Source organism: Acanthochromis polyacanthus, chromosome 14, assembly GCF_021347895.1.
Source record: "Acanthochromis polyacanthus isolate Apoly-LR-REF ecotype Palm Island chromosome 14, KAUST_Apoly_ChrSc, whole genome shotgun sequence".
Lineage (NCBI taxonomy): Eukaryota > Metazoa > Chordata > Actinopteri > Pomacentridae > Acanthochromis > Acanthochromis polyacanthus.
Window position 1 is genome coordinate 6,674,389 of NC_067126.1, and position 23,146 is coordinate 6,697,534.

At 40.4% G+C, this 23,146-nt stretch overlaps 2 protein-coding genes and 1 pseudogene across 2 annotated transcripts; all 3 read left to right on the forward strand.

Annotated features, from left to right (window-relative positions):
- Nucleotides 1-4,562: 4,562 nt before the first annotated feature.
- On the forward strand, nt 4,563-5,500 carry LOC127537255 (olfactory receptor 11A1-like; annotated as a pseudogene).
- A 5,666-nt stretch (nt 5,501-11,166) lies between these two features.
- On the forward strand, nt 11,167-12,105 carry LOC110945399 (olfactory receptor 11A1-like). Its single transcript, XM_022186982.2, has one exon. The coding sequence runs from the start codon at nt 11,167-11,169 to the stop codon at nt 12,103-12,105; it is 939 nt and encodes a 312-aa protein (XP_022042674.2).
- Nucleotides 12,106-19,659: 7,554 nt separating this feature from the next.
- LOC110972567 (olfactory receptor 11A1-like) lies at nt 19,660-20,580 on the forward strand. The gene has a single exon (XM_022222945.2). It carries the CDS (start codon nt 19,660-19,662, stop codon nt 20,578-20,580), a length of 921 nt encoding a protein of 306 aa, XP_022078637.2.
- The last annotated feature ends 2,566 nt before the right edge of the window (nt 20,581-23,146 follow it).

The window sequence follows — 23,146 nt, forward strand, 5'->3', positions numbered from 1 at the left end:
ATAGTTGAGGGTTATGACATTGAAGCCAGGGATAGCCCAGGACCAAAGAGGGTTCAGAATGGTCGATGACACAAAGGGTTATTCTCTCACGACAGTTACCAGCCGTAATTAGATCAACGGGTACAGTCTTCCGTGCCACCTGGGCGAGACGAAAGCTGTTTAAGACTCTGGCAACTAATGGTTGATCTAAAGGTACTGTAGGAATTCAAAGTTGTCTAACTAAATTGCTATCAAGCAAGCATTCTTAGGCTCCGGAATCCACTGGTGCAGGAACAGGCAGGGACCTGGACCTCCAGCATAATATGGTATTGAGCTGAAACCGTTGTGGGGATGATGTAGAGGTCTGGCTCACCAGGAACTCCCCACCTACTGATGAGCCGAATCTTTTGATGACCTGTCATCCCTGTTAGGGCCTCTTTAAAAAATTAACAAATTAGGCTAAGAAAAAAAAAAAGAGTTATAGTTATATAGTTATAATCCATTTAATCATAAATCATCATTTGATCACATCATGTAACCAATTATATATCAGTGTGCTTGCAACTTGTATTAACCCTATAACCAAATATATTAAAGTGCTTATGAATGCATGTTTGAGTTCTAGCTCATAACCTGGAAAAGTGTTGATCTAAGCAGGTTGTGCAGGTTTCAACATCTAACCTAAGGAAAGTGTGTTTAAGGTAAATGCTTGATGCTCCACTTGACTAAAAGGCTTGTGGTTACAACTGACCTTTCAAAGAGCTGAGGGGAAAACTCTCCCCCTCGCTTCAAACTGACAAGCTGAAATAAGAATAACATCTAGGATGGCAGTTTAGTGTGGACAGGTGACAGTTTTAAAATAAAAGTCAAGAACATCCGTTAAAACTATGCAATACCTGGAAGAAAGAGGGGGGTCTGCGGTTACAGAGATGTGCAGGTTGTCACGTACTCACAGAGGACAGAGACAGGGCAAAAGGTTCAAACAACAGCTAGATGTTTAAACAAGAATAAAAGTTAAAGTATTACACCATAAAACAATATTGGGGAATTAAGATTAGAATATAATGTTCATAAGAAAAATACTTAAAAGAAAATGTAATCAACAATGTCTTAAATTAACAGTAAATTGGGGACAGACATAGAAATCTTATATTAACCTATGAGGATCCTAGATTAAAATAGGGATAAAATCAGATTAATCTGCCTTATACAAATAATTAATTTATTGATATTGTTGTACTATTATTAAATATAAAATTTAATAAGCTGAATTAATAAAACTCAAAGCTCAGCATGAATTGAACAAGAAGCTCAGACCTGTTGTCTGCAGAGAGCTGAGTTGTAGTCTGTGGAAAGCTCACAGGAAGTCACACCTCAGGCAGGCACATACACACACATGCAAAGTACTCTCAATACAGGGTGAAGACGGCTGTGGTTGGACGAAGACTGAAGACATCCGACAGTGTGAACCAATCAGAAGACAACACCTTCTTAGTTAAAAACTCATGTAATGGCTTAGAAACTCGCTCTTTGTTGTGAACAGCTGCATGCAGAGGAATATTGTCTTAGTTTAAGTCAGTCTGATGTCAGCTAGAACAACAAAGAGTCTGCATGCATGCATTTCTGTACTATCCAATGCGTTTTTACTAAATATTCTTAAATGAATATTTTGACTCTGGGTTATCCTTGTCTCCGAGTGTTTTTCCTCATTAACAGTACCAAAGAATCCGCTCTGACAACAGCACAAACTGGTGACTGTTCACGATCCAGTGCCAAGTGTAGAGTAGCATCTGATTTTATGAAGAGGGAGGAGCAGTTGATTAGGTCATTACCACCTGTCCGTGCTCTGCTTCTGCTGATTACTCATGAGATACACCTGCTGCCAAGTCTCTGTGCCAACGCACACCAAGGAGGGAGAGAAAACCAGGGCCGAAGAAGGGGAGATCACTGCCATTAATCCCAGCTTGTGGCTGTGACATAATTGTTTATTTTTCAATAGGACAATGACCTCAAACACACCTCCAGACTGTGGAAGGACTGTTTGACCAAGAAGGAGAGTGATGGAGTGCTGCTTAGGTCAGATGGCCTGGCCTTCACCGTCACCTGATCTAAAACCAATGCAGATGGTTTGGGATGAGATGGAGTGCAGAGTGAAGGCAAAAGGTGTCACGATGGCCAGACAGGAGAACCCAAGCAGCAGGCGCAAACAGAAAGATGGATTAAATAATGTTTTAATTAACAGAACTGGTAGCCAAAACAGAAACTCCTCACAATTTAAGCAGAAGGAAGAACAAAACAGAATCTAACTAACTAAAGGAGGACCAGGGGCCAAGGTAAAAACTATAAATAAACAGAACTAACAAAACAAGGGCGGACCCGAAGGCCGAGGAAAATCAGAACATAAAACCGAACTTAAATCAAAGGGGAAGGTGGTTTACTGAGTCCGGGTTATGGAGGGCAGGAATGGACAGGGCAGACTGAGCCGGCAAGGAATGAGACGAAGGCGGGGAAGCAGGGAATTTCATCCGGGAGGGGCGACGGGGTCCGAGGAGCGGGGGCGCAGCATGGAAAGGAAACAGAGTCCAGGGGAGAGACATCGAACGGCGTGGAGCAGAAAGGGAGTAGGGAGTATGGGATAATAATGCAGCGTCAGAGTGGTGGAGAGTGCCAGGCTTTATGCTGCACTGATTAATGATTAGCTCCGGCTGTGTTGCTCCACACAGCCGTAAGTCATTCATCTGACGAGCTGGCTCGCTGCAGCCAGAGGAGCGTGACAGTAGGGCCAACAAGTGCTCAGCAGCTCTGGGAACGCCTTGAAGACTGTTGGAAAACCATTTCAGGTGACCACCTCATGAAGCTCATGGAGAGAAGGCCAAGAGTGTGCAAAGGAGTGATCAAAGCAAAGGGTGGCTATTTGGAAGAATCTGAAATATAAAACATGTCTCGACTTATTCCACACTTTTTTGTTTACTACATGATTTCATCTGTGTTCATTCCTGGTTTTAATGCCTTCAGTGAGAATCTATAATGTAAATATTCATGAAAATAAAGAAAAACCATTAAATGAGATGGTGTATCCAAAGTTTTGACTGGTAGTGTATATGTGTATATGTAGTATCAAATACATGCATACCACTTCAAAATGACTAATGTGGACATTTTTTAAAAATCGTTGTAAAATAAATTAAATGAGTTCAACTCATTATGTTTTTACAATAAAATTTCTGGCATTATTTATTTTAATTTATTTTATTTATTCATTTCATTCATGAAAAACAATACAACACTGCATATGTTAAATGAATGAAAAGGAGCAGAGAGAAGCTGTAGCTTATAATTTCTGCCCCTTATCAATAATAATTTTTAACACATTTCAGTAGTGTTTGGCTGTCACACACAGCCCTTTGAACCGACATTTAACATGATCTAAAGAAAAAAGAAAAACAATTTCCGGTTATTCACAAGCATCATATCTCTTCAATAGCAACTCTTTCACATTTTTCTTAAAAATACAAATCGACATTTTAATTTCAGAATTCAGATAGTTCCACAGATTGACGCCTTGGATTGAGATGCATCTTTCTTTTGTTTTTGTGCCTGTTTCAGGTCTCAAAAAGACTTCAGTTCCTCTTAGTTTGTACCGACTTTCTCTCTTTTTAAATCTGTTTTGCAAATTCTCTGGCAGTGTTTTTTTTGTGAGCTTTATACATTGTTTTGAGAAGATTAAATTCAACCAATTCATTAAATTTTAAAGATTTCAATTTTACAAATATTGGATTTGTGTGGTCTCTGCATCCGCTTCCGTTAACGACTCGAATGGCACGTTTCTGTAAAAGGAAGAGCGGTTCAATATAAGTCTTACAGGCATTTCCCCACACTTCAATACAATATGTCAGATATGGAACAATAAGTGAATTAAATAACAGAAACAAAGCGCAACTATTTAGTGATTCTTTGACCTTAAGTAACACTGCTATGGTTTGTGACAGCTTTGTTTTAACCAGCTCTATATGGGCTTTCCATGTTAAATGTTCATCAATCATAACACCTAATAATTGTATTACATTTGTCCTTTCAATCTCAAAATCTTGTATAGTTAGTGTAGCATCAGTGTCTTTGCGCCTACAACTAAAGATCATATATTTAGTTTTGCTAATATTTAAAGACAATCTGTTTGCATTGAACCATTATATCTGTGTCATACTGCACATATGATATTTCTGACTTCCCTCTACTTCTAGCCGTAGTTGTTGTGTTTCAATAGAGGTGCAGGACTTTGTTTTACAGTGAAAAATGAGTCCACAGTGAGTACAAGTGTGACAGGAGCAAAACATAAATAAAAAATGTCTCATTGTTAGGTAAAGGAGGTTGAATGATGGTGTTGCGTCAGGCCTCCAGAGCAGAGATCCTCAGTGGACGAAGAAGCAACCTGATAAAAAACCTCCCTCACACTTGTTTCTAGAAGAAGTGTACCAGTCACTTTCCAAGTTCAGGTACGTGCACTTCAATATAACAGGTAGTAACTGTTTTCTATCATTCATGTACACTCTGTCTGTTTCAGGATTTAGATTTTAACGGCATTAATGGATGATGAGTTAAATGTTACTCATATAAAACTTGGTGGGTTTGTGGAAATGGACAAATACAGATATCTTTATTTTTTAACTATGTTTGCAGTATATATTCTGATAATCTGCAGTAATTCTACTATCGTCTTCCTGATCTGGATTCACAAGAACCTCCATGAGCCCATGTATGTTTTCATTGCAGCTTTGCTACTGAACTGTGTCCTTTACAGCACGACGGTTTACCCAAAGCTTCTGACTGATTTCTTATCTAAAGAACAGATCATTTCATATCCTGAATGTCTCTTTCAATTTTTTTCATTTTACTCTTTAGGTGGTTCTGAATTCTTGCTCTTATCAGCGATGGCCTATGACAGATATGTGTCTATATGCAAACCTCTGCAGTATCCAACTATCATGACAAAAAATGCTGTGACTGTTTTCCTGGTTTTGTGCTGGATTGTACCTGCCTCTCACATGGCAGTCCTAACCATACTGAGCGCTAAAGCAAAACTGTGTGACTTCAATATAAATTCAGTATTTTGTAACAATGCAATCTACAGACTTCAATGTATTGAATCAAGAATAATTCATATTTTTGGTGTGGTGAGTTTACTGGATCTCGTAATACTTCCTCTCCTCTTCATAGTCTTTACATATGCAAGAATACTTGTAATATCCTATCGAAGTTGTAAAGAAGTCAGAAAAAAGCTGCTGAGACCTGTTTGCCTCACCTGCTGGTATTAATCAGCTTCTCCTTGTTGACTGTATATGATGTGAGCATAGCTCGAGTGAATGCTGATTTTCCAAAAACTGCACGTTTGATAATGACGCTACAAATAGTTCTGTATCATCCTCTGTTTAATCCGTTTATATACGGGCTCAAAATGAAAGAAATTTTTCAACACCTCAAAATGCTGTTTTGCAAAGCCCAAAACATCAAGACTGATTTCTAATGTGGAATCACTTTTATTGCTGTTGTGAAACAAAATATCAGAACAACTTTTATTCTGATTGTTTTTCTCTGTATTTTACAATACTTTAACTGTCAAGAAATAAGTTGGCAAATATTAACCTCATGTCTTTTTGCATTGGTATAAACAGCTGTGCCTGTTTTAATAAAGTGCATATTGATCACAGGATAAACATTTCAAAATGTATTTGTTTAAATTTACAATTCCATGATATAGTAAAAATTATAATAATGCAGACATTAATGTTTCAGGTCTTAAGAAAACTGAAGATGTTTACCTTACACCAAACGCTTTCCTCTCTACTCCTGCACATGATCATTTCAGACAAAATTCCTGATTTTTGTCACAAACTGAGACTTTTAAACCCAAAAGCTGGAAGAATTTGTCAGATTTTGTGTATAAAGCACAGTTCAAAAGAAAAACTTATCTAGACTAACTAGTGTTTTGGTTTCCTCCAGGTGGATAGTGATAAAGACTCCCCATTGCTACTTTAAATTTCAAATAAGTCTTTAAATCCAACAGTTATGTCACAGAAGGACACAAGAGGAGAATGTTGGTATTCAGGAAGGAAAGCTCCTGTAGTCGTTCAGTATTTGTGCACTTTGTCAATTTGTCTGTCTATGTGATAGACATTTGTGCTGGATACTAAGAGGACAAAAGCTACTTTATTCTTTATTCACAGGATAACCCCTTGAGATGACTCATCTCGTTTTCGAGGGGGTCCTAATCATTAAACAAAATAATAAGACAGAGACAGTACATGCATTGCACAGTATAGACTGTAACAAGTGAAAAACAAATAAAATAAAGTTTTAAATTTATCCAACACACAAGCGGACACCTACCACACACAACATACACACCATGCGTATACACATTCACACACCCACACAAACTCCCACGGGGCAATTAACTCTCCTCAAAAGTTAACAAAAAATAGTAATAATAATAATAATAATAATAATAATAATAACTGAATAAAGAAAAATAGGTGAGTACAAAAATTTATATATATATATATATATATATATATATATATATATATATATATATATATATATATATAATACACATACACACATACGTAGATAAACACATACAACGAGCAAAACTAAATTCAAAAACAATTACAAACATTTTGAAAATGTTGCAGAAGAGCATTTTTAAACAAATTGAAGGACTACTACTGCTACAGTTTGTCTTCTTGATTAAAACAACATAAATGTTCTTTTTTGGGAGCACTCTAAACACACAGGGTGGTACATAAACAGGGATTTGAATGTAACTATGCATTCTGCAGGAATTTTAGAATGTTTTGTCTGCTTGACAATGGTATAGTATCCAGTAAGGATGAGCACACCTCTGACCAACATCACCTAAATGTCAAAATATTTATAATTGTATCACCTTCCAATAACTGCAGCACTCCTGAACTGAGTAGTGGCAGCATCATGATGTTCAGCATGGAGGTGGCAGCATTATGACAAAGTAATGTCAATTAAAAATATATAACATATTTTTGATTTAATACTATACAATCACAATACTTGAGCAATTTCACAGGTATTCACTCCAACACGGTAGTACTAAGTTTGGCTGTAATTACACAACTACAGAATTACACAATTCCACTTTTCACGATTGTATCACTTTCATGTAACTGCATAATTTCTAAGCTGAGCAGTGGCAGCATCAAGATGTTACACACGTGGACAAAATTGTTGGTACCCCTCAGTTAAAGAAGGAAAAACCCACAATTCTCACTGAAATCACTTGAAACTCACAAAAGTAACAATAAATAAAAATTTATTGAAAATTAAATAATCAAAAACAGCCATTACTTTTGAATTGTTGATTAACATAATTCTTATAAAAAAAACAACTAATGAAACAGGCCTGGACAAAAATGATGGTACCTCTATAAAAGATTGACCAGAGTGACATGATTAACTCAGGTGTGTCATTTAATTGACATCACAGGTGTTTCCAAACTCATAATCAGTCAGTCTGCCTATTTAAAGGGAGACAAGTAGTCACCCTGCTGTTTGGTGAAAAGGTGTGTACCACACTGAACATGGACAACAGAAAGCGAAGGAGAGAATTGTCCCAGGACATCCGAAAAAAAATTATAGACAAACATCTTAAAGGTAAAGGCTATAAGACCATCTCTAAACAGCTTGAAGTTCCTGTGACAACAGTGGCTCATATTATTCAGAAGTTCAAGACCCACGGGACAGTAGCCAACCTCCCTGGACGTGGCCGCAAGAGGAAAATTGATGACAAATTGAAGAGACGGATCGTTGGAATTGTATCCAAAGAGCCCAGAGCAACCTCCAAAGAAATTAAAGGTGAACTCCAAGGCCAAGGTACATCAGTGTCAGATCGCACCATTCGTCGTTGTTTGAGCCAAAGTGGACTTCATGGGAGACGACCAAGGAGGACACCACTGCTGAAAAAAACTCATAAAAAAGCCAGACTGGAATTTGCAAAAATGCATGTTGACAAGCCACAAAGCTTCTGGGAGAATGTCCTTTGGACAGATGAGACCAAACTGGAGCTTTTTGGTAAGGCACATCAACTCTATGTTCATAGACTCAAAAACCAAGCATACCAAGAAAAGAACACTGTCCCTACGGTGAAACATGGAGGAGGCTCAGTAATGTTTTGGGGCTGCTTTGCTGCATCTGGCACAGGGTGTCTTGAAAGTGTGCAAGGTACGATGAAATCTGAAGACTATCAAGGCATTCTGGAGAGAAATGTGCTGCCTAGTGTCAGAAAGCTTGGTCTCAGTCGCAGGTCATGGGTCTTCCAACAGGACAACGATCCAAAACACACAGCCAAAAACACCCAAGAATGGCTGAGAGAAAAGCGTTGGACTATTCTAAAGTGGCCTTCTATGAGCCCAGATCTGAATCCCATTGAACATATGTGGAAGGAGCTGAAACATGCCATTTGGAGAAGATACCCATCAAACCTGAGACAACTGGAGCTGTTTGCTCATGAGGAGTGGGCCAAAATACCTGTTGACAGCTGCAGAACGCTCATTGACAAATACAGAAATCGTTTAATTGCAGTGATTGCCTCAAAAAGTTGTGCAACAAAATATTAAGTTATGGGTACCATCATTTTTGTCCAGCCCTATTTCATTAGTTTGTTTTTTTAAATAATTATGTTAATCAACAATTCAAAAGTGATGGCTGATTTTGATTATTTAATTTTCAATAAATTTTTATTTATTGTTACTTTTGTGAGTTTCAAGTGATTTCAGTGAGAATTGTGGGTTTTTCCTTCTTTAACTGAGGGGTACCAACAATTTTGTCCACGTGTGTAAGTATGTCAGTGGCAACATCATGACGTAAAACATGGTGGTGGCAGCATAGTGATGTGAAACATGATGGCACCAAGATCATTCTGTAAAGCATGATGGTGCCCAGAGAACTCCTACTCACTGCATAATTTCTCTTCTTGACATACAGGAGCAGGACCACACCTCAATCATTCCACTTCCTGTTGTACGTCTATACATACTACTCTGCCCTTCCTGCTTGTTTGGAATGTATCACAGATGTGTTTCCAATCAGTGTTTTCTTGTCATTCATGTTATGGCTTCACTGTTGTCCCTTTTAAACTGACCAGTCAAATATTAGATGGGGTGAAACTGGTCACCATAGTAACTCAGAAAATAGAGTAGATACTTTAAACATGTAGTGAAAAGGCAGAGTTTAAACCCAAACCATCTGAATCTTCCAAACATTAACCATGGAATTTAAATCAGTATGCGTATATATAAAATCTTTATTGTGTTTTTATTCTCATATTCTTGGCCTACTCTCCTGAGCTTCATGAGGTAGTCTCCTGAAATGGTTTTCACTTTACAGGTGTGCCTCATCAAGGTTCATTTGTAGAGTTTCTTGCCTTCTTCATGGTGTTGGGACCATCTGTTGTGTTATGCAGGAGTCAGGTTGGTCCACAGTTGACAGCACCATTTGACAACTGTTAGAATCCATGTTATGACAAGAACCAATCAGCTGAGTAAAGATAAACGACGGTCTGTCATTACTTTAAGAATTGAAGGTCTGTCAGTCCGGAAAATTGTAAAAACTTTGAATGTATCCCCAAGTGCAGTCACAAAAACCATCAAGCACTACGACCAAACTGGTTGAAATGAGGACTGCCCCAGGAAAGGAAGACGAAGAGTCACCTCTGCTGCTGAGGAGAAGTTCATCCGAGTCACCAGCTTCAGAAATCACAAGCTAACAGCAGCTCAGAATAGAGCCCAGATAAATGCCACACAGAGTTCAGGTAGCAGACACATCTCTACATCAACTGTTCAGAGGAGACTGAACCAATCAGGTTTTTATGGTCAAATAGCTGCTAAGAAACACTGCTAAGGACAAGTAACAAGCAGAAAAGATTAGTTTGGGCCCAGAAACACCAGGAATGGACATTAGACCAGTGAAAATGTGTGCTTTGGTCTGAATCCAAATATGAAATCTTTGCTTCCACCCACCGTGTCTTCGTGCGATGCAGAAAAGGTGATGGATGGTCTCTACATGCATGGTTCCACCATGAAGCATGGAGGAGGAGGTGTGATGGTGTGGGGGTGCTTTGCTAGTGACTTTGTTGGGGATTTATTCCAAATTGAACCATCATGGCTACCACAGCATCCTACAGCGACATGTCATCCCATCTGGTGTGAGTTCAGTTGGACCATCAACAGGACAATGACACCAAACACACCTCCAGACTGTGGAAGGACTATCTGACCAAGAAGGAGAGTCATGGAGTGCTGCTTAGGTCAGATGACCTGGTCTCCACAGTCACCTGACCTAAACCCAGTCCAGATGGTTTGGGATGAGACGGAGAACTCCTTCAAGACTGTTGGAAAACCATTTCAGGTGACGACTTCAAGAAGCCCATGGAGAGAATGCAAGAATGTGCAAAGCAGTAATGAAAGAATCTAGAATATAAACATGTCTTGACTTATTTCACACTAATTAAATATGTGTTCATTCATAGTTTTGATGCCTTCAGTGAGAATCTACAATGTAAATATTCATGAAAATAAAGAAAAAAACATTAAATGAGAAGGTGTGTCCAAATTTTTGACTGACATTGTATGTGTGTATATGTAGTATCAAATATATGCATACCACCTCAAAATGACTAATGTGGACATTTTTTTTATCATCTTTGTAAAAGAGATTAAAGAATTTTCAACTAATTAATTTTTTTACAATGTATTTTCTGGCATTATATCTGTGTCATACTGCACATATGATATTTATGACTTCCCTCTACTTCTAGTCATGTTTGTTCTCTTTCCATAGAGGTCCAGGACTTTGTTTTGCTGTGAAAAATGAGTCCACAGTGGGTACAAGTGTGACAGGAGCAAAACATAAATAAAAAAATGAAATATTGTTAGGTAAAGGAGGTTGAATGATGGTGTTGCGTCAGGCCTCCAGAGCAGAGATCCTCAGTGGACGAAGAAGCAACCTGATAAAAAACCTCCCTCACACTTGTTTCTAGAAGAAGTGTACCAGTCACTTTCCAAGTTCAGGTACGTGCACTTCAATATAACAGCTAGTAACTGCTCTGCCATTCATGTACACTCTGTCTGTTTCAGGATTTAGTTTTTAACGACATTAATGGATGATGACTTAAATGTTACTCATATAAAACTTGGTGGGTTTGTGGAAATGGACAAATACAGATATGTTTATTTTTTAACTATGTTTGCAGTATATATTCTGATAATCTGCTGTAATTCTACTATCGTCTTCCTGATCTGGATTCACAAGAACCTCCATGAGCCCATGTATGTTTTCATTGCAGCTTTGCTACTGAACTGTGTCCTTTACAGCACGACGGTTTACCCAAAGCTTCTGACTGATTTCTTATCTAAAGAACAGATCATTTCATATCCTGAATGTCTCTTTCAGTTTTTTGCATTTTACACTTTAGGTGGTTCTGAATTCTTGCTCTTATCAGCTATGGCCTATGACAGATATGTGTCTATATGCAAACCTCTGCAGTATCCAACTATCATGACAAAAAATGCTGTGACTGTTTTCCTGGTTTTGTGTTGGATTGTACCTGCCTCTCACATGGCAGTCCTAACCATACTGAGCGCTAAAGCAAAACTGTGTAACTTCAATTTAAATTCCGTGTTTTGTAACAATGCAATCTACAGACTTCAATGTGCTGCCTCAAGAATAATTAGTATTTTTGGTGTGGTTGGTTTATTTGATCTTGTAATACTTCCTCTGCTCTTCATAGTCTTTACATATGCAAGAATACTTGTAATATCCTATCGAAGCTGTAAAGAAGTCAGAAAAAAAGCTGCTGAGACCTGTTTGCCTCACCTGCTGGTATTAATCAGCTTCTCCTTTTTGATTGTATACGAAGTGAGCATAGCTCGAGTGAATGCTGATTTTTCAAAAACTGCACGTTTGATAATGATGCTACAAATAGTTCTGTATCATCCTCTGTTTAATCCGTTTATATACGGACTCAAAATGAAAGAAATTTTTCAACACCTCAAAATGCTGTTTTGCAAAGCCCAAAACATCAAGACTGATTTCTAATGTGGAATCACTTTTACTGCTGTTGTGAAACAAAATATCAGAACAACTTTTATTCTGATTGTTTTTCTGTGTATTTTACAATACTTTAACTGTCAAGAAATAAGCTGGCAAATATTAACCTCATGTGTTTTTGCATTGGTATAAACAGCTGTACCTGTTTTAATAAAGTGCATATTGATCACAGGATAAACATTTCAAAATGTATTTGTTTAAATTTACAATTCCATGATATAGTAAAAATTATAATAATGCAGACATTAATGTTTCAAGTCTTAAGAAAACTGAAGATGTTTACCTTACACCAAACGCTTTCCTCTCTACTCCTGCACATGATCATTTCAGACAAAATTCCTGATTTTTGTCACAAACTGAGACTTTTAAACCCAAAAGCTGGAAGAATTTGTCAGATTTTGTGTATAAAACGCAGACAAACTTATCTCGACTAATGTTTTGGTTTCCTCCATGCGCTACTTCAAATTTCAAACAAGTCTTTAAATCCAACGGTTATGTCACAGAAGGATACAGGAGGAGAATGTTAGTATTCAGGAAGGAAAACTCCTGTAGTCGTTCAGTGTTTGTGCACTTTGTCAGTTTGTCTGTCTATATGATAAATATTTGTGCTGGATATTAAGAGAACAAAAGCTGCTACTGCTGCAGTTTGTCTTGATTAAAACAACATACATTCTTTAAATTCCTTTTTGGGTGCACTTGAGACACACACGGTGGTACATAAACAGGGAATTTAACTATGTACTTTGCAGTCATTTGTGATGTTTTGGCCACTTGACAATGGCATTGTATGCAGTAAAAATGAGCACACCGCTGACCAACATCACCGAAATGTCAAAATATTTACAACTGTATCACCTTCCAATAACTGTACTACTCCTGAATTGAGTGGTGGCAGCATCAAAATGTGAAGCATGGTGCTGGCACTATCATGACATGTAGCATGGTGGCGGCAGCATCATGATGTGAAGCATGGTGGTGGCAGCATCATGATGAGAAGCATGGTGGAGGCAGCATCATGATGTGAAGCATTGTGCTGGCAGCATCATGACATGTAGCATGGTGGTGGCAGCATCATGATGAGAAGCATGGTGGTGGCAGCATCATGATGAGAAGCATTGTGTTGGCAGCATCATGACATGTAGCATGGTGGTGGCAGCATCATGACGAGAAGCATGGTGGTGGCAGCATCATGACATGTAGCACGATGGTGGTAGCATCATGATGAGAAGCATGGTGGCGGCAGCATCATGACGAGAAGCATGGTGGCGGCAGCATCATGACGTGAAGCATGGTGGTGGCAGCATCATGACGTTTAGCATGGTGGTGGCAGCATCATGATATGTTGCATGGTGGCAGCAGCATCATGACGAGAAGCATGGTGGCAGCAGCATCATGACGTGAAGCATGGTGGTAGCAGCATCATGACATGTAGCATGGTGGCAGCAGCATCATGATGTTCAGCATGGTGGCGGCAGCATCATGACATGTAGCATGGTGGCGGCAGCATCATGACGAGAAGCATGGTGGTGGCAGCATCATGAGAGATATAATTTCAATGAGAAATATATAACATACTTTTAATTTAATACTGTTCAATCAAAATACTTAAGCAACTGCACAGGTTTTGACCCCCAGCAAGGTAGTATTTAGTTTTGCTGCAACTACAGCTTTCCAGTGCCATCATGACAAGTATCTCCATGTCATGATGCTTCTACCAACATGCTTCAAATCATAATACCACCACCATAGAAATCTGTTTCACTTTGACATAAATTAAACTGTTTTGTACATTTTGTTTCATTAAAAAATGCCAATTAATTTAAAAAATGCACCTTTAATCACAATAACAGCATTGAGCCCATGTGACTCGATGTCAGTCAGTGTTCCACGTTTAGACTTTACAATTTTACTCCATTCCTGGCAAAGCTGCTCAAACTCTGTCAGGTAACATGGGAATTGTGAGGGAACAATCTCTTTCAAGACTAATCACAAATTGTCAGCTGGACTGTTGTCTGCCATCTGATGACTCATTCCAGAGCATTCACCTATTTGTCATTAAATCATTTTTGTGTTTCCTTTACACGATGCATTGGGTCATTGACTTCACAGAAAACTAATGTCAAAGGTCAGTATTCTTGCGAACCTAATCATGTTGTCCTCCAGGCTCCTTCCTATATTTTGTTGCATTCATTTTACCCTCTACCTTTACATCTTTCCAGGGCTTGCTGTCGAATAGTATCATGATGCTGCCACCACCATGCTTAATCCCATGATGCTGCCTCCACCATGCTTAATGACATGATGCTGCCACCACCATGCTTAATGTCATGATGCTGCCACCACCATGCTTAACTCATTGGCTGCCAGCTGTTTTCCGAGCAAAGAGCCCCATATTGCCAGAGTTTTTAAGAATTTTGACAGATTTTTCAAGATCTACAGAATATCAAGTTTTAAGACTACATAAACATTGAAACTATCGAAAGAAAGGGTAGATTCTCTTCTTTCATCAGGAAAAGAAAGTTTGTTTCTAGCATTTTCGGTTCTAAAGTTATCAGCAGCAGAACATAGTGTCGTTTCAGCAAAAACACCTGTTTTTGGCCAAAAAACAAAGATAACGAGCTTTTTGTGCAGAGAGGCACATCAATCAGAGCAGTCACTTTGATGCCAATATTTTTTGGTTTAGTGACATCCTACACAACTGAACAGTTGTTTACTTATATGAAACAACAAAAACAACTCGGAAAAAGCATTTTGAGGTCAACTTTTTAACCTTTTGTTAGCTAAATCATTTATTTACAAACAAACAACACAAGTCAACATTTTGGTTCAGAACAATACATCTTACAAAATATAAACAATCTATTTTTAGGTGTGTGTGTGTGTGTCTGTGTGCTCGCTCTAAACTCATCTGACTCGGCTTCATCAGATGAGCTCAAGAGAGCGGTGGTGGCGAAACCGAAACCGAAACCTAGTGCGGCTTTGATCGCCAGCGGCTGTTGGCAACGGCACTTTTTGCTGTCGCCCCACCATGGCCACTGTCTTTGTCATTCTTTTGGCCCACCGCAACACTCTCACGTTCCAAAACTCCACGATTTTCACCGACAAGCTCCGACAGACTATCTTGCAGCCCCCCAGTCAAAAAACATGATTGACGTCTATAGACGTCAGTGGCAGTGAATGAGTTAATGACATGTTGCTGCCACCACCATGCTTAATGTCATGATGCTGCCACCACCATGCTTAATGTCATGATGCTGCCACCACCATGCTAAACATCATTATGCTGTCACTCAGTGGCGAATTTTACATTTGTGCATGCGGGGGCAGTGGCCCTGCTGTGATCTGACTGGCCACCCCGTGTGCCCTCCCTAAAATTTCTGTTGGAAATTTACATTACTGAAACTCCCATTTCCGACGCTCTGAACGCAACTTCGTTGTCCGACTGCAACTGAAGGCACCAATTATGTTAGTTATGTGTTAGAGTTGAATTTGTAAATACATTTATCATAATCGAGCCTTCGAGCATTAACTGTGTGTGCATAGTATTTTACATGACTATTTTATCAGAATACCACTCACTCACTTCTATCTGCACATATCTCTCTCTCTCTCTCTCCCTAGTCTCCACATCCCAGGATATTTCCACTCTTTCAGCTTAGCACACCCCTTTGTGTAACTCGAGCTATTTCTTATCTTATGCCATGTCTTCACTTCTACTCGTGTATAAAATAAACCTTGTATGGGAGCAGTCTTTGTAGCTCGCACTAATGTGTCTTGTTACACTGTGCTGTGTTACCCTTGCAAGTAAAATTACAGTCTCCGTGTTTTTCTGATTTGGTGAATATCTTCTTATGTTATGTGGGAGCTCTCAGCGGAGCTTCTCTCTGACATATAACTTGGTCCTTCGATCCGAAGATTCCTTCCCGACGTCGAGGAGAGCCGACACCGAAGTCTGTCGACAGCGATCGTCGCCAAGCAGCGAGATCTGAAAATCCTGGGACGTGAATTCGTGGCCAGGTCGGTGAAAGGAAAAGCGGTCCCTCGGCGCTGGTGTTGTGAATCCAAGGATCCGATCCAGGAAGTGACACCAATCAGAACCACGGGTGAGAAAGAATTCTTTGGTTAGATTTCGCCGTAATGAAACGATAAAATAGGCCGTGAAATAGAATAAAATAGTGCCACTGGCAGGTCCGCCGTAAGAGACCAAGGTTTAGAGTTTAGCCGTAATTAAACCGGGCACAAGTGTACACAGGTGTGAATGTGAAGTGTGACTGGGAAATTCAAGCACATTATAAGGTCGAGAGTTTGTTGTTGTTGACGAAGTACTGGTGACAAGGGGATTAAGGGCAAGCTAGACTCATAAAAACTAACGCCGCTGCAGTGAATGGTGAATGGTGAATGGATGTATTCGTATAGCGCTTGATGCATCACATTTACCCATCCACACACACAGTAGAAGGATGTGTTGGTGTCCTCCCGTTGTCTCATGCCAGAGAACTCAACAAGAAGCAGCTATGGGACAAAAACAAAGCGTATTAGAAGGCGATAAGAAGTTTATGGAAGGATATGTGGAAGAATTAGGAAAAATAAGTCAAAAAAGATGGAGAAAGAAACATAATTTCTCGGGCAAATTAGATGAGAGACATCTTAGAACTCCAAACTAAACTAAAAACCGAAATCCTTCAGACAAAGAGTGACAAAAAAAAAAAGAAGCGCAGAAATACACCTGGGACCCTAAGGAGCTGTTTGAGGGAGACCGAAGTCTGTGCACAGCCCCCCGGAACTAGGTTCGGGGACGGAACCCTGTCCGGGTTCTGCGGGGTTCCAGGTTGACGGCATCCGAACAAAGCGCTTTAGGAAAGTGAAGCCCTGAGCTAAGAGAAGCTGAAAACTTACAAAACGTGTGCATGTGTAAAACTGTGAGTGTGAAAGGACTGGTCAGTGATTGAAGCAGTGGACAGCCTGAAACCTATCGGTGTGAATGTACGGCTGTTGTCAGTTGAAGTAAATCACTGAGTGTGAACAGTCATTAAGATTTAGGAGGACTTTGTGAAAACTCTAAAACGACCTTTAGTCCTGATATTGGACCCCTAGTGGAAAACCGGACTAGCTAATAGAGCTGGCCGAGAAGCTTGTTTTCCAAGGGCTGAATTTTGGCTTATGACGTATTGTTTTTCACAAATTCTCAATAAAATAATTTTGAAAAACACCACAAATTCTAAATAAAAATAATTTTGAACAAAGCAAACCAAAAATGGGAAATAATCAGGAAAAAATTTCACTATAAGGCCGTACATTTGGTTTGGATTTGAAAAATCTTTGACAACGCTTCCCGATTCCAGAGGAGAAGACGAGCAGCTTTGCACTTTGCGGTAAGAAGACTATGTAAATGTATAAAGTGTGACAGAGTCGTTTTTAATGGACAATTGCATGTCTAATTTTTTCTTAAATTTTGTTATTTTAGTGAGTTTTATTATGGTTTTAGTGAGTTTTATTGCATGCATTTTTATCCAAACGCCCTTGAACGCCTCACAGGCAGCTGCAATTAACAACATTGGTAGCAGCTGTGGAGATGGCACCTGACGCTATTTTTAAGCAGCAGCAGGGCAGCAGTATAGGGCAGCCAGAGGGAGAGCGGCAACGAGCCGTAACGGCAGGAGCTGTGGTGAAATGTGGCAGCCGGTCAGAGAAGACGGCAGGGGCGAGTGGCGGTGGACTAGAGTGGTGACGGCAGAGACCCGACGGGCCCCAAGAGGAGAGGATAGCCACTGCCGCAGCCACAGCCACGCCAGACCCAGCGGTGTTAGCAGGACACTACGCCAAGGAAGGCAGGACGCCGAGCGGGCGACGAAAGAGAGGGGAAGCAATGTTGGAAAGTAGAGGGGTGTGTTCTTGAGGCACCCCTCTTTCAGATAAGTACCCTCTCCATCCATTTGGACCCGTGTTTTACTATAAGCGTGTCTTTGGCGGCCCTTATGGTACAGTGGGGTGACTGTCTCCATTTTGTGTTTTGTTTTAGACAACCCCCGTCCATCGCGTTGGAAAAGCCGGGACCAGGGAGATGGGTGGAGGATTGGGGTGGCTGGGACTTGAAAATTCTGATTTTTATCTGGACTTTTACATCCTGCTTTTATCTGAATAAAACTCGTATATCTTTTAATAGAGTTGCGGCTTTTTAACCTGCTCCCCCTGATTTCAAACAACTTGTGATCTTTTTACTGAGTCCTAGGCTCTTTTAACCTAGGTGCCATTGTCGGCCTTTTTATAGTTTTATTTGTTTGGAAATTGTATTGTTATTGTTAAATTACGACAGGGCCAGCAGTGGCTCAGTCACGTCTCACACGTGACCATGCTACATAAAGGGATTCTTATTGTATTTTATTATTTTAAAACCTAAGTTACAGCAAAGAACATTTAAAATTACTTTACCACAGATCAAGGGTAAAGATTGTTATTGTTCACTGTGATGTACTGGGTAGTACTCATTTTGATTAACACTAATTAGCATACAGAACTTCATGATATTTATGGTATACAGCTGAGAACTGGTTGCTAAAAGTACAGAATATTATTTCTTGTTTTAGGTGTGATAATTGGCAGTAAACATTCTAAGAAGTGGAAATTGACAGGGTTGTATGTAGTGCTGTTCTTGCACAATATTTGTCACTTAACTGTCCGTAGGATACTGTTGTTGAGCTTACCAGTTTTACATAACAGGCAGATGTTGCCGCTAATGATTCTGTAATTCACATAAACAAGGAAACATGTCCCGCATAATTTTAATGTTAACAGTCGAAAATGAAAAGGTCACATACACCTTTCCTATTGGGTTAAAGAGCCAATAAAAACATGAAAAATACTTTGTAAAAGCGAGAGGTTGGTAGCAGCTTTATGATTTTCTTGTAATTTTTTGTGACCCCCCCCCCCCCCGCCAAAATATCTGTTGTGCCCCCTCACTAAAATTAATCTGGATCCACCCCTGTTGCCACCACTATGCTTAACTTCATGATGCAGCTACTACCATGCTTGATATCGTCAGGCTCCCACCACCATGTTTCACATCATGACACTGCCAATACTGTGCTTCATCTTGAGGCCGGTGGGTTTATGATGATGTGTCGCGTTGTTATCCATGAACCATGCCATCTAATCGGACTGCCAAAAAGCTCCCATATGCCTTCGAGTGAATTTTATTTTTGCAAATAAATATCTTCAGTAACTATTCAGGACTACAATGTAAGTGAGACGCAGATAAATATAAAGGGCATTCACGCCTGAAAACACCAACAACACCCATGGGTTCAGGCCTCAAGAGTTGGTTTGAAGTGTTCACATGGTACCAGGTCAGTTGGATTAATGAGATCCACAGAGAGGAAAAACACTTTATAAAATCATTCCACTGATTCTTTACTTCCTGTCATCTGGAAATGAAAGCGGATCTCATGGTCAGGTATCTCACACTTGTGTCTTCCTGATATCCTCTTCTTTACTGTTATCCACTCTGCCTGTTATGTTTTTTATGTCTAATTGTTGATAATATTAATGGATGATAAGTTTAATACAACATATATAACCTTTGATGGTTATGTACAAATTCACAAATACAGGTATCTCTATTTTATACTGATGGTTACACTTTATGTTTTAATAATCTGCACTAATTCCACTATTGTGTACCTGATCTGGATTCACCAAAACCTTCATGAGCCGATGTACATTTTCATTGCAGCTTTGTCAATGAATTCTGTTTTATTCAGCAATGTCATTTACCCAAAAATCTTTGTTGATGTTTTGTCAGAGAGACAGATCATACCTTACTCAGCTTGTCTGTTTCAGTGGTTTTTATGCTATTCTTTAGGTCTTTCAGATGTCTCAATATTGGCAGTGATGGCCTATGACAGATATGTGTCTATATGCAAACCTCTACAACATCCACTTATCATGAAGAAATCCACCGTCACTGTTTTACTGCTTTCAGCTTGGCTTGTGCCTGCTTGTCACATGCTGGTTATAATAGCGCTGAGTGCAGACAGAAAACTCTGTAGCTTCAGTCTGAATGGCATTTATTGCAATAATTCAGTTTTCAAACTTCAATGTGTGAGTTCAAGAGTGCTGTCTGTGTTTGGTGTGGTTACTTTGATGAATGGGGTCATTTTTCCTCTTCTCTACATACTTTTCACTTACGCAAAGATAATTAAAGTAACCTACAAAAGCAGGGGAGATGTCAGGAAAAAGGCTGCAGAGACTTGTATTCCTCACCTGCTGATTTTAATCAGCTGCACTTCTCTGGCTGTATATGAGACCACCATAGCGAGAGTGGAATCAGATTTTTCAAAAACGGCACGTTTGAGTTTACAAGCTGCTTTGTATCAGCCTCTAATCAATCCAATTATATATGGACTAAAAATGAAAGAAATCTTTAAACATATCAAGAAGATGTTCTGCTCTGTTAAAGTGAAATAAGATTTTAACACTAACATCACATCTGTCATTTCACTTTAGTGTGTGATTTTCACATTTAACTGACTGTTCAGATAAAATAACTCATGTATCAAACTGATATCTAATGAAAGGTGACTTTTTTTGTCATTACAGTGCACATTTCTTGCCTTTCTCCATGGAAACTATTTAATGCAATGTCTGTTCTCTGTAACCATTTAAAGAACAACAAGACTCAATGTAATCATCTGACGTGTGTTAGCTGTGCTGGGTAAAAATGCAAGTCATTTTTTCTGATTACTACTTCTGTTTTCTTTTATTAGTGAAGATATTCAGACAGTATTGTAACAGTCTGACACCGATCAAGTTTACTTTGGTCATCAAAATGTAATTGTCAAAAATGTTCTCATGCTGACTATCGGTGTTGACAGGCAGAAAGAAAACCCACAGCTTACAACAGAAATGAATACATCTGTTTGCAGTGCTACATTGTTAAATGTCAAATGAATTTTAACTATTCTACTCTCAACAACTGCATTAGTTCTATGTTAAACTGCACATTTTTGTGTTCATGTGAAATTGAAAACTGTTTAGATTTATTAGATTCAAAATGAAGACTTGACAGCAGGAATGCTGTGCAACAAAAGTCAGTACTGAGTTGTCAAGCATTAAACGTTTTAATTCTTTGTATGTCTGCCTTTATTTCTGTATTTCTTTAATGTACACCAAAGGTGTTCTCTGTGATTCAAGTCAGATGACATACTCTGCAAGGTCATAGTTTTCACCGTTGTCTTCTTTAGAAGCTCTTGTTCGGTTTTGTGTTTTGAATAGTTATCATGTCGTGATTTTCCTCTTGTTCAAGCTTCTGCAGATTCATCTTGTTAGACAACTTGTCACGGTGGCTGTGGTGAACCCAAGCAGAGCACACAGACACACAGCAGGATCAGGTGAAAACAAATGATTTATTTAAACAAGTTATACTAAACAAGGTTGGGACCACCGAGGTCTAAATAACCCAAAGCCAGGAATAAACTGAGCGGCACAAGGAGGGCAACTGAACTAAAAACTCACTAGCAGGGCGGGGTGAGAGCAGGACAGGCTCCCAGAGACCAACGGCCCAGGAGCACAGCACCAGTGGTGTGGGTGGGTGGCAGAGACCAGCAGTGGCGGTCCAAGGAATGGTCAGGAGAAGCTGGTCTGCAGACTGAGACTGGGGAATCTGAAGAGGTGCTGGGGGAAATCTGAGGGATGGCAGGAGAATGGAGCTGGGGCGAATCCGGAGAAGGGGGCCACGGGAATCCAGGGCTAGGTTAGGGATCCAGGGGAATCCATGGTAGGGATGCAGCACCGGGCAGTACGGCCAGTGGGTGACTGCCAACAGGAAAAATGGTGTTAGACAGGGCACAAGAAGCACCGAGAGCTAAATGTGTAGGAGCCAAACTAACTGAGGGAGTTGAAGCTACAACCTGGCAGGGTGTGGAGTGTGGAACCAGCTTTTATTGCTGAGGATGAGGGACAGGTGTGCTGCACCACAGCTACCCGGAGTTCTGTTGATGAAGCTGAGGAGACTGATTGTGATTAGTTGCAGCCACAGAGTGCAGAGAGGGAGAGGGAAGATCAGGGCAAGGCAGAAATAAAGAGGGAGAGCAAGAAAGGAGGGGGAGAGGAAAGGAAGAGGAGGTCACAGGAGGTCAGGTGGGGCTCCCTACGTGCGCCTCCTGGTGCACCAAGTGGCCTGCCAGGGTGCCACAGGATCAAAAAACAAAACCCAAAATGTCCCATCAGTCCGGTGGCAGGGCCCCTCCAAGTCAGGAAGTGAGGTGGAGCTGTCGAGCCCCTCAAGGACTGAACAGGAGGCCCTGGGCAATTCTGGAACAGAAGAGGCCACCTTAAGCCCCTCAAGGATGGAAGTGTCTGCCTTTAGCACCTCAAGGACAGAAGAGGCAAACCTGGGCCCCTCACAGGCAGGAGAGGAGACTTTAAGCACAACAAGGCCAGCCGAGGCGGCGTCGAGCTCCTCAACAACGGAAGTGACCGCATTTAGCACTGCAACAACAGAAGAAGCAGCTACGGTCCGCTCAAGACCATCCATGGCAGCATCGACCCGTCTGGAACAAGCAGAGGTGGCGTAGACCCGCTCAGAAGTGGCCTAGCCACAGGACAGGTTCATGGAGACCCCTCAAGTATTATGGGGTGGCACCTCACCCAAACTCGGCAGTGAGACCTCAGCGACACAGAGGAGCGGAGAGGTCAAGTTTCTCCTGGAGCCACGCTTCCTTCTGGAGGGTTTTCCTGCTGGTGGCTCTGTGGAACAAAGGGGGACAGGTTCAGGATGACACAAGGAGACCCCAGTGATGTGTATGGGCGGTGCTTCAGCCAGGCTAGGTGGTGAGACCTCAGCTACACAGGGGAGGCAACAGAGTCCGGTGCCTTCTGGGGCCATGCCGACAGTGAGACGTTTCTCCCCCTGGTGGCTCTACAGGACACTGGGGGGCTGGCTCACACTGGTGGCTAAATAGGAGACTGACCTGGCTGGGGTGGAAACTATCCCACCCAAGGGCTCTATCAAGTGGGAAGGATGATAGACCGC

Excerpts from the sequence above, each read along its gene's own strand:
- LOC110945399 (XM_022186982.2), top strand. The coding sequence starts at position 11,167 with ATGGATGATGACTTAAATGTTACTCATATAAAACTTGGTGGGTTTGTG.
- LOC110972567 (XM_022222945.2), top strand. The coding sequence starts at position 19,660 with ATGGATGATAAGTTTAATACAACATATATAACCTTTGATGGTTATGTA.